The sequence below is a fragment of the Oncorhynchus mykiss genome, chromosome 26 (genome assembly GCF_057628025.1).
Source record: "Oncorhynchus mykiss isolate SJ-2025 chromosome 26, ASM5762802v1, whole genome shotgun sequence".
Classification (NCBI taxonomy): domain Eukaryota; kingdom Metazoa; phylum Chordata; class Actinopteri; order Salmoniformes; family Salmonidae; genus Oncorhynchus; species Oncorhynchus mykiss.
In genome coordinates, this window is record NC_143047.1 from 46,268,492 (window position 1) to 46,281,406 (window position 12,915).

General features: G+C 48.3%; 1 protein-coding gene across 1 annotated transcript in view; it reads right to left on the bottom strand.

Annotated features, from left to right (window-relative positions):
* Positions 1-10,205: 10,205 nt before the first annotated feature.
* The window catches only part of LOC110499813 (calcium and integrin-binding family member 2), a 46,044-nt gene continuing 43,334 nt past the window's right edge, over positions 10,206-12,915 (bottom strand). Inside the window, exon 6 of the mRNA XM_036964333.2 lies at positions 10,206-11,633. Coding sequence (XP_036820228.1) covers positions 11,612-11,633 — 22 coding nt within the window. The 3' untranslated portion in view covers positions 10,206-11,611. The remainder of the gene's footprint in view (positions 11,634-12,915) is intronic.

A 12,915-nucleotide genomic window follows, 5' to 3' on the forward strand; every position in this document is an offset into this window, starting at 1 on the left:
GATAACACCCAGGCTACATGAGTCCACGGATAACACCCAGGCTACATGATAACACCCAGGCTACATGATAACACCCAGGCTACATGATAACACCCAGGATACATGATAACACCCGGGCTACATGATAACACCCAGGATACATGAGTCTACGGATAACACCCAGGCTACATGAGTCCATGGATAACACCCAGGCTACATGAGTCCACGGATAACACCCAGGCTACATGATAACACCCAGGCTACATGATAACACCCAGGCTACATGAGTCCACGGATAACACCCAGGCTACATGATAACACCCAGGCTACATGATAACACCCAGGCTACATGATAACACCCAGGCTACATGAGTCCACTGATAACACCCAGGCTACATGAGTTCACGGATAACACCCAGGCTACATGAGTCTACGAATAACACCCAGACTACATGATAACACCCAGGCTACATGAGTCCACTGATAACACCCAGGCTACATGAGTCTACGGATAACACCCAGACTACATGTAACGGTTCTCTTCTTGTGAAGTAGAGGCGGACCAAAGCGCAGCGTGGTGGTTGTTCATTGTATTTATTGACGACACTATACATGAACAAACTAACGGAAAAAAACAAGAAACGTGAGAACTCAAAACAGCCCTGTCTGGTGCAAACACAAAAACAGGAACAATCACCCACAAACAAACAGTGAAACCCAGGCTACCTAAATATGGTTCCCAATCAGAGACAATGACGAACACCTTTCTCTGATTGAGAACCATATCAGGCCGAACATAGAACTAGACCAAAACATAGAAAAACAAACATAGACTACCCACCCAACTCACGCCCTGACCATACTAAATAAATACAAAAACAACGGAAATAGAGGTCAGAACGTGACAGTACCCCCCCCCAAAGGTGCGGACTCCGGCCGCAAAACCTTGACCTATAGGGGAGGGTCTGGGTGGGCGTCTGTCCGCGGTGGCGGCTCTGGCGCGGGACGCGGACCCCACTTTGCCATTGTCCTAGTCCGCCTTATTGTCCGCCTCCGTGGCTTACTCACCCTGCCCACCCCTCTCAATGACCCCACTGGACAGAGGGGCAGCTGCTCGGGACAGAGGGGCAGCTGCTCGGGACAGAGGGACAGCTGCTCGGGACAGAGGGACAGCTGCTCGGGACAGAGGGACAGCTGCTCGGGACAGAGGGGCAGCTGCTCCGGGCGGAGGGGCTCTAGCGGCCCCTGGCTGACTGGCGGCACTGGCGGCCCCTGGCTGACTGGCGGCACTGGCGGCCCCTGGCTGACTGGCGGCACTGGCGGCCCCTGGCTGACGGGCGGCACTGGCGGCCCCTGGCAGACGGGCGGCACTGGCGGCCCCTGGCAGACGGGCGGCACTGGCGGCTCCTGGCAGACGGGCGGCACTGGCGGCGCTGGGCAGACGGGCGGCACTGGCGGCGCTGGGCAGACGGGCGGCACTGGGCAGACGGGCGGCACTGGCGGCGCTGGGCAGACGGGCGGCACTGGCGGCGCTGGGCAGACGGGCGGCACTGGCGGCGCTGGGCAGACGGGAGGCTCCGGCAGAGGCGCCGGACAGGCGGGAGGCTCCGGCAGAGGCGCCGGACAGGCGGGAGGCTCCGGCAGAGGCGCCGGACAGGCGGGAGGCTCCGGCAGAGGCGCCGGACAGGCGGGAGGCTCCGGCAGAGGCGCCGGACAGGCGGGAGGCTCCGGCAGAGGCGCCGGACAGGCGGGAGGCTCCGGCAGAGGCGCCGGACAGGCGGGAGGCTCCGGCAGAGGCGCCGGACAAGAGGAAGGCTCTGGACGGATGGGCCGGAGAGACAGCCTGGTACGGGGAGCTGCCACCGGAGGGCTGGGGTGTGGAGGTGGTGACGGATAGACCGGGCCGTGCAGGCGCACTGGAGCTCTTGAGCACCGAGCCTGCCCAACCTTACCCGGTTGAATGGTCCCGGTCGCCCTGCCAGTGCGGCGAGGTGGAATAGCCCGCACTGGGCTATGCAGGCGAACCGGGGACACCGTGCGCAAGGCTGGTGCCATGTAAGCCGGCCCAAGGAGACGCACTGGAGACCAGATGCGTAGAGCCGGCTTCATGGCACTTGGCTCGATGCCCACTCTAGCCCGGCCGATACGCGGAGCTGGAATGTACCGCACCGGGCTGTGCACCCGCACTGGGGACACCGTGCGCTCCACAGCATAACACGGTGCCTGCCCGGTCTCTCTAGCCCCCCGGTAACCACAGGGAGTTTGCGCAGGTCTCCTACCTGGCGTAGCCATACTCCCTGTTAGCCCCCCCCCAAGAAATTTTTGGGGCTGACTCCCGGGCTTCCATCCACGACGCCGCGCTGCCTCCTCATACCAGCGCCTCTCCGCTTTCGCCGCCTCCCGTTCTTCCTTGGGGCGGCGATATTCTCCTGGCTGAGCCCAAGGTCCTTTACCGTCTAATTCGTCCTCCCAACTAGTATACTCCATGCCATTGCTGTCCATAACGTCCTCCCTTCGCTGCTGCCTGTTAACACGCTGCTCGGTCCGGGTGTGGTGGGTGATTCTGTAACGGTTCTCTTCTTGTGAAGTAGAGGCGGACCAAAGCGCAGCGTGGTGGTTGTTCATTGTATTTATTGACGACACTATACATGAACAAACTAACGGAAAAAAACAAGAAACGTGAGAACTCAAAACAGCCCTGTCTGGTGCAAACACAAAAACAGGAACAATCACCCACAAACAAACAGTGAAACCCAGGCTACCTAAATATGGTTCCCAATCAGAGACAATGACGAACACCTGCCTCTGATTGAGAACCATATCAGGCCGAACATAGAACTAGACCAAAACATAGAAAAACAAACATAGACTACCCACCCAACTCACGCCCTGACCATACTAAATAAATACAAAAACAACGGAAATAGAGGTCAGAACGTGACACTACATGATAACACCCAGGCTACATGAGTCCACTGATAACACCCAGGCTACATGAGTTCACGGATAACACCCAGGCTACACGATAACACCCAGGCTACAAGATAACACCCAGGCTACATGATAACACCCAGGCTACATGAGTTTGCGGATAACACCCAGGCTACATGAGTCTATGGATAACACCCAGGCTACATGATAACTCCCAGGCTACATGAGTCCACTGATAACACCCAGGCTACATGAGTTCACGGATAACACCCAGGCTACACGATAACACCCAGGCTACATGAGTCCACTGATAACCCCCAGGCTACATGAGTTCACGGATAACACCCAGGCTACACGATAACACCCAGGCTACATGATAACACCCAGGCTACATGATAACACCCAGGCTACATGAGTTTGCGGATAACACCCAGGCTACATGAGTCTATGGATAACACCCAGGCTACATGATAACACCCAGGCTACATGAGACCACTGATAACACCCAGGCTACATGAGTTCACGGATAACACCCAGGCTACACGATAACACCCAGGCTACATGATAACACCCAGGCTACATGATAACACCCAGGCTACATGATAACACCTCTGGTCCTTCTAGTGGAGGTTTCATTACTGGACGGTAATGTCAACCCCCACAGGTCATCTGGATGTAGTGTTACGCAACACCTCCACCATGGTGCCTCAGGTGATTGGTTCTGCAGTGAGGGTCTGCATTGGGTCTGCAGTGAGGTGTGTGTGTCAGTGTGCGTCGTGAGTGTCTGTGTGTGACAGAGAGAAAGAGAGAGAGAGAGAGAGAGAGAGAGAGAGAGAGAGAGAGAGAGAGAGAGAGAGAGAGAGAGCGTGTGTGTGCATGTGTGCAGAGGTGTGTGTGCAGTGTGTGTGTGTGTGTGTGTGTGTGTGTGTGTGTGTGTGTGTGTGTGTGTGTGTGTGTGTGTGTGTGTGTGTGTGTGTGTGTGTGTGTGTGTGTGGACACATCACCGTACTTGGCTGAGCGGCTCAGTAATTAGAATCAATGTCCTTATGGCCGTTTAACTGCTTCTGCAATATCCCTTTACAACACCGAGCTCTCTAACACAGACTGTTAATACACCCAGCTCTCTAACACAGACTGTTAATACACCCAGCTCTCTAACACAGACTGTTAATACACCCAGCTCTCTAACACAGACTGTTAATACACCCAGCTCTCTGATACAGACTGTTAATACACCCAGCTCTCTGATAATACACCCAGCTCTCTGATACAGACTGTTCATACAACCAGCTCTCTGATACAGACTGTTAATACAACCAGCTCTCTGTTAATACACCCAGCTCTCTGATACAGACTGTTAATACAACCAGCTCTCTGATACAGACTGTTAATACAACCAGCTCTCTGATACAGACTGTTAATACAACCAGCTCTCTGATACAGACTGTTAATACACCCAGCTCTCTGATACAGACTGTTAATACACCCAGCTCTCTAACACAGACTGTTAATACACCCAGCTCTCTAACACAGACTGTTAATACACCCAGCTCTCTGACACAGACTGTTAATACACCCAGCTCTCTGATACAGACTGTTAATACACCCAGCTCTCTGATACAGACTGTTAATACAACCAGCTCTCTAACACAGACTGTTAATACAACCAGCTCTCTGATACAGACTGTTAATACACCAGCTCTCTGATACAGACTGTTAATACACCCAGCTCTCTGATACAGACTGTTAATACACCCAGCTCTCTGATACAGACTGTTAATACAACCAGCTCTCTGATACAGACTGTTAATACAACCAGCTCTCTGATAATACACCCAGTTCTCTAACACAGACTGTTAATACAACCAGCTCTCTAACACAGACTGTTAATACAACCAGCTCTCTGATACAGACTGTTAATGCACCCAGCTCTCTGATACAGACTGTTAATACAACCAGCTCTCTGATACAGACTGTTAATACACCCAGCTCTCTGATACAGACTGTTAATACAACCAGCTCTCTGATACAGACTGTTAATACAACCAGCTCTCTGATAATACACCCAGCTCTCTAACACAGACTGTTAATACAACCAGCTCTCTAACACAGACTGTTAATACAACCAGCTCTCTGATACAGACTGTTAATACAACCAGCTCTCTGATAATACACCCAGTTCTCTAACACAGACTGTTAATACAACCAGCTCTCTAACACAGACTGTTAATACAACCAGCTCTCTGATACAGACTGTTAATACACCCAGCTCTCTGATACAGACTGTTAATACAACCAGCTCTCTGATACAGACTGTTAATACACCCAGCTCTCTGATACAGACTGTTAATACAACCAGCTCTCTGATACAGACTGTTAATACAACCAGCTCTCTGATAATACACCCAGCTCTCTAACACAGACTGTTAATACAACCAGCTCTCTAACACAGACTGTTAATACAACCAGCTCTCTGATACAGACTGTTAATACAACCAGCTCTCTGATAATACACCCAGTTCTCTAACACAGACTGTTAATACAACCAGCTCTCTAACACAGACTGTTAATACAACCAGCTCTCTGATACAGGCTGTTAATACACCCAGCTCTCTGATACAGACTGTTAATACAACCAGCTCTACAACACAGACTGTTAATACAACCAGCTCTCTAACACAGACAGTTAATACAACCAGCTCTCTGATACAGGCTGTTAATACACCCAGCTCTCTGATACAGACTGTTAATACAACCAGCTCTCTGATACAGACTGTTAATACAACCAGCTCTCTGATAATACACCCAGTTCTCTAACACAGACTGTTAATACAACCAGCTCTCTAACACAGACTGTTAATACAACCAGCTCTCTGATACAGGCTGTTAATACACCCAGCTCTCTGATACAGACTGTTAATACAACCAGCTCTACAACACAGACTGTTAATACAACCAGCTCTCTAACACAGACTGTTAATACAACCAGCTCTCTGTTCATACAACCAGCTCTCTGATACAGACTGTTAATACACCCATCTCTCTGATACAGACTGTTAATACAACCAGCTCTCTAACACAGACTGTTAATACACCCAGCTCTCTAACACAGACTGTTAATACACCCAGCTCTCTGATACAGGCTGTTAATACAACCAGCTCTCTAACACAGACTGTTAATACACCCAGCTCTCTAACACAGACTGTTAATACAACCAGCTCTATAATACAGACTGTTAATACAACCAGCTCTACAACACAGACTGTTAATACACCCAGCTCTATAATACAGACTGTTAATACAACCAGCTCTACAACACAGACTGTTAATACAACCAGCTCTATAATACAGACTGTTAATACAACCAGCTCTACAACACAGACTGTTAATTCAACCAGCTCTCTAATACAGGCTGTTAATACACCCAACTCTCTGATACAGACTGTTAATACAACCAGCTCTCTGATACAGGCTGTTCAACACCCAGCTCTCTGATACAGGATGTTAATACAACCAGCTCTCTAACACAGACTGTTAATACACCCAGCTCTCTGATACAGGCTGTTAATACAACCAGCTCTCTAACACAGACTGTTCAACACCCAGCTCTCTAATACAGGCTGTTAATACACCCAGCTCTCTAATACAGACTGTTAATACAACCAGCTCTATAATTACAGCAGCCTCTCTCGCCCTCCTGGATTGTGTGATAGCAGTCTCTCTATTTCTTTCTCTTCCGCCATCCCCCTCTCTCTCTTTCTCTCCGTCAAAAATTAAGCTGGAGATGAGGACAGTAAAGGGAGCTGGAGATGAGGAAGGTAAAGGGAGCTGGAGATGAGAACAGTAAAGGGAGCTGGAGATGAGGACAGTAAAGGGAGCTGGAGATGAGGACAGTAAAGGGGAGATGAGGACAGTAACGGGGAGATGAGGACAGTAACGGGAGCTGGAGATGAGGACAGTAACGGGAGCTGGAGATGAGGACAGTAAAGAGATCTGGAGATGAGGACAATAAAGGGAGCTGGAGATGAGGACAGTAAAGGGAGCTGGAGATGAGGACAGTAAACGGAGCTGGAGATGAGAACAGTAAAGGGAGCTGGAGATGAGGACAGTAAAAGGAGCTGGAGATGAGGACAGTAAATGGAGCTGGAGATAAGGACAGTAAAGGGATCTGGAGATGAGGACAGTAAAGGGGAGATGAGGACAGTAACGGGGAGATGAGGACAGTAACGGGAGCTGGAGATGAGGACAGCAAAGAGAGCTGGAGATGAGGACAGTAATGGGATCTGGAGATGAGGACAGTAAAGGGATCTGGAGATGAGGACAGTAAAGGGGAGATGAGGACAGTAAAGGGAGCTGGAGATGAGGACAGTAAAGGGAGCTGGAGATGAGGACAGTAAAGGGGAGATGAGGACAGTAAAGGGGAGATGAGGACAGTAAAGGCAGCTGGAGATGAGGACAGTAAAGAGAGCTGGAGATGAGGACAGTAAAGGGGAGATGAGGACAGTAAAGGGGAGATGAGGACAGTAAAGGGAGCTGGAGATGAGGTCAGTAAAGGGATCTGGAGATGAGGACAGTAAAGGGAGCTGGAGATGAGGACAGTAAAGGGAGCTGGAGATGAGGACAGTAAAGGGAGCTGGAGATGAGGACAGTAAAGAGGTCTGGAGATGAGGACAATAAAGGGAGCTGGAGATGAGGACAGTAAAGGGAGCTGGAGATGAGGACAGTAAAGGGAGCTGGAGATGAGGACAGTAAAGGGAGCTGGAGATGAGGACAGTAAAGGGAGCTGGAGATGAGGACAGTAAAGGGAGCTGGAGATGAGGTCAGTAAAGGGAGCTGGAGATGAGGACAGTAAAGGGAGCTGGAGATGAGGACAGTAAAGGGATCTGGAGATGAGGACAGTAAAGGGAGCTGGAGATGAGGACAGTAAAGGGAGCTGGAGATGAGGACAGTAAAGGGAGCTGGAGATGAGGACAGTAAAGAGATCTGGAGATGAGGACAATAAAGGGAGCTGGAGATGAGGACAGTAAAGGGAGCTGGAGATGAGGACAGTAAAGGGAGCTGGAGATGAGGACAGTAAAGGGAGCTGGAGATGAGGACAGTAAAGGGAGCTGGAGATGAGGACAGTAAAGGGAGCTGGAGATGAGGACAGTAAAGGGAGCTGGAGATGAGGACAGTAAAGGGAGCTGGAGATGAGGTCAGTAAAGGGAGCTGGAGATGAGGACAGTAAAGGGAGCTGGAGATGAGGACAGTAAATGGAGCTGGAGATGAGGACAGTAAAGGGATCTGGAGATGAGGACAGTAAAGGGATCTGGAGATGAGGACAGTAAAGGGAGCTGGAGATGAGGACAGTAAAGGGAGCTGGAGATGAGGACAGTAAAGGGAGCTGGAGATGAGGACAGTAAAGGGAGCTGGAGATGAGGACAGTAATGGGAGCTGGAGATGAGGACAGTAAAGGGAGCTGGAGATGAGGACAGTAATGGGAGCTGGAGATGAGGACAGTAAAGGGAGCTGGAGATGAGGACAGTAAAGGGAGCTAGAGATGAGGACAGTAAAGGGAGCTGGAGATGAGGACAGTAAAGGGAGCTGGAGATGAGGACAGTAAAGGGAGCTGGAGATGAGGTCAGTAATGGGAGCTGGAGATGAGGACAGTAAAGGGAGCTGGAGATGAGGACAGTAATGGGAGCTGGAGATGAGGACAGTAAAGGGAGCTGGAGATGAGGACAGTAAAGGGAGCTGGAGATGAGGACAGTAAAGGGAGCTGGAGATGAGGACAGTAAAGGGAGCTGGAGATGAGGACAGTAAAGGGAGCTGGAGAGGAGGACAGTAAAGGGAGCTGGAGATGAGGACAGTAAAGGGAGCTGGAGATGAGGACAGTAAAGGGAGCTGGAGATGAGGACAGTAAAGGGAGCTGGAGATGAGGAATTAAGTGTTGCTATTATACCTCGGACTGGCTTAACGACCGACCTGAAGACTGACCTGAAGACTGACCTGAAGACTGACCTGAAGACCGACCTGAAGACCGACCTGAAAACCGACCTGAAGACCGGCCGGAGGACCGACCTGAAGACCGACCTGAAGACCGACCTGAAGACCGGCCGGAAGACCGACCTGAAGACCGGCCGGAAGACCGGCCGGAAGACCGACCTGAAGACCGACCTGAAGACCGACCTGAAGACCGACCGGAAGACCGACCTGAAGACCGACCTGAAGACCGACCTGAAGACCGACCTGAAGACCGACCGGAAGACCGACCTGAAGACCGACCTGAAGACCGACCTGAATACCGACCTGAAGACCGACCGACCTGTAGACCGACCTGAAGACCGACCTGAAGACCGACCTGAAGACCGACCGGAAGACCGACCTGAAGACCGACCTGAAGACCGACCTGAAGACCGACCTGAAAGACCGACCTGAAGACCGACCGGAAGACTGACCAGAAGAAACAGGGCTGGAATGATTACCTCTCATCTCCTATCCCCACAGTGCTCTGGTCAAAAGTAGTGCACTCTAAAGGGATTAGAGAACCATTTGTGACTCGACCCTCTTCCATCTTCCTTAAATGGATTCTCATCTCTTCGGGCTAGTTATTACGCACCTCCCAAGGATAAATCAATTCAATTGTGGATCAAGAGCGACACTGTTGATAACCACCTACTGTCTCGTGTCTCCATTCAAATGACTGTCCACTTCTACTAGGTTGGCATGGCTACAGGGTAGGACTGCAACATGATGTCCCCCTATCTGGTCTTTAACAGACAGTATAGGTTTCCGTCCAGGGAGATTTAGTGTAGTGTGGCTTGGTGAGATCTTACTCCCTAGTCATAATGTTAATGCATGCATAACAACTGGGTTAATGCATGGATAACTCACAGAAGATACATTTACATTGGCCTTTTAACATCAGAGAATTAACAGCATCTTTAACAAGACCTTTGGACAGGACGCTGGCTTTAACTGAAAAAAACTTGAAGGAAACAAGAGCCCAGATTAAATATTGTATGGTTGGTTTGAAAAAGGATATTTAGTTTTGAGTGAGCTATAACAGTTTTTTGGGGGGCAGATTGACTTGAGGCAGCCATGCAGATATGGATAATGACTGGACAGTTTTCCTATCTAAATTAGAGTGTACATTGGGGCATGTTCATTTTGTCATCTTTTAGCAAGTTTCATTTCAAGCTCAAGTTAATGTTGGAAGTAAAATGTTATTACTCACGAGGTTGACAAGAAATACCAGGAGAAACAATGACAACTTTCCCCCCCAAAAAATAGAAGATTCATTAAAACATCGAAGCAAACAGAAAATGTATTTAATCAAAGTCTAGCCAAATGCTCTTATCATATGAAAGACTGAACACGTTATTATCTTTAGTGATGTTAATGCCATTATATCACGTTGACAGGCAGGACAAGGTAACATAGCATAACATAACGGAAGGGGTGATGAGACAGAGAACAGAGCCCTTCCTTTAACTGCGGAACAGTTAGGTCACATTATGGTCCGTGATTTAGAGGAGCGGGAAGCGCACATAAAAAAAAAAAAACAACGCGCCTTTTTATATATATTTTTTGTGTTGTTTTGTGCGCGTGAGTTTTCTCCCACCTTTTTAATGCAGGAAAATATAAAGAGAGTTGAAAGCATAGAGAGGAGGAGCGTTACTTTAACTCACCGCGAAACGGCGATTCAGCGTTCACCCACCTATTTGTTCATGTTACCACTACGTCACAGGTTCTGATTGTCATTGTGATCCAGCAGTACAAAACCACTATACTTGGACTGGAGCGAAAAAAATTAAAAGCTATTTGCAATTTTATGTAACACTCGTGCATTTCATAAAGATATATTGCATAGCTCTTCAACTGTTCTGCCCTCGGGTGCTAAAACTGTGCTTGTAATATACTTCATTTACTAATATATCTTACTGTTTTTTTTTTCTTCCGTACACCGTCAGACAGAAAATATCTCGTTGTTCAATCCACTTCCGCATTGTTGTCAGTCAGTGTTCATACAATGTATACACTTTAAAAAGGTTAAGTCAGTTTGAAGAAAGAAGAAACTTAACAATTCTGCCAAAAAAAATCCTACATCTTCTAGAAAACTGCTTATAGGTTGTGTTGTAGCTAAGCCCTACAGGTATTAAAAATGTAGCCCCTCGTTGTTCATCGGTTCATTTTCATCTCCATTTGGAGTCTGTTTGTGGTTCCATCTTTTAAACAAGTTTACAATTGATTATAAGAGAAAACAATCATGCATTAATGATCTTCTCTTCCGAAAATGGAAATGTCTTGTGGTCGATAACGTCCTTCCTATAGAACATGAGTTGGCAAAAAAAAGGGCCTGTGCTTCAGAGAATAAAATCCCCCCTGGTCCATTTTCCTGCAGCCGAAGCCAAACCTTTGTTCCACTTCCTTTCTTTTTCTTCTCAATGTTATATTTTGTACAAACATCGCATCGATCGAAGATAGACTTGGGGAAAGACAAGACTTCTCTACTAACGTTTTTTTTTGGTAGGCACTATGCTGTACTGAGGATGAGGTCAGGGGTCATTCTGCTGTGGGTCGGGGCCACAGAGACTCTGGGAGGAGTCTTCGGGGATGACGTCATCAGACGAACCAGAAAGCGACCACATTCTTCTTCTTCATCTTCCCCCCCTCTTCCGTCGTTGTCTAAAGCCTCATCATGGGAGTGGCTGAATCACCTCAGATCCGTAGGTGGAACGTGCTGGAAAAACAAAACACAACACAAGGACATAGTTAGTTACACAGCTGCATTTACAACAGGTGGGACATCATGGACTCATCCAACAAAATATAGAAAAACATTTTAGAGGTCTTGAAAACATGTAATAATAAACATAGATTTTTGGAGTGATGTATCACTTTAACTGGGCTGTCTATGAGGCAAGTTATTCTGTCAACAGTGGAACTGGTCTTCTTTTAGAAGTGTTGTCCCCTTATCAACAATATGTACAGGGCATTCGGAAAGTATTCAGACCCCTTGACTTTTTTCCACATTTTGTTACGTTACAGAATTAATCTATAATGAATTAAATAACTGTTAAAAATCCTCATAAATCCACACACAATATCCCATAATGACATCACAATACCCCATAATGACATCACAATACCCCATAATGATTGGAGTCCACCTGTGGTAAATTCAATTGATTGGATATGATTTGGAAAGGCACACACCTGTCTATATAAGGTCCCACAGTTGACAGTGCATGTCAGAGCAAAAACCAAGCCATGAGGTCGAAGGAATTGTCTGTGGAGCTCTGAGACAGGATTGTGTCGAGGCACAGATCTAGGGAAGGGTACCAACAAATATTCTGCAGCTTTGAAGGTCCCCAAGAACACAGTGGCCTCCATGATTCTTAAATGGAAGAAGTTTAGAACCACCAAGATTCTTCCTAGAGCTGTCCGATTGGCCAAACTGAGCAATCGGGGGAGAAGGGCCTTGGTCAGGTAGATGACCAAGAACCCAATGGTCACTCTGACAGAGCTCCAGAGTTCCTCTGTGGAGATGGGAGAACCTTCCAGAAGGACAACCATCTCTGCAGCACTCCATCAATCAGGCCTTTATGATCGAGTGGCCAGACAGAAGCCACTCCTCAGTTAAAGGAACATGAGAATTAGGGCTGTTGCGGTGACCGTATTACCGCCACACCGGGCGGTCACGAAGACAGTCAAATTCCACGTGACCATTTAGTCACGGTAATTAGGCTTCTTCAAGCTCTGATGCTGCTGATGGTCATTAGTTGCCTACCAGCTAACTGCCTGGTACTCTGCAATCTATTGTCACTCTAATCACTCTGACATCAATGCAAATGTAATAGAAAATCTAATCAAACACTTAATGAGAGCCCATGAACTCATGTTGCGCAACATTTCTATAGGCTATGCAATTGCGTGAGAAAACAGAGTGATGGCTTCTATTAAAAAGAGGAGGATCCCATCGGCTTTCTATTGGCTAGACCTAGTATATTTATTTCTCAACT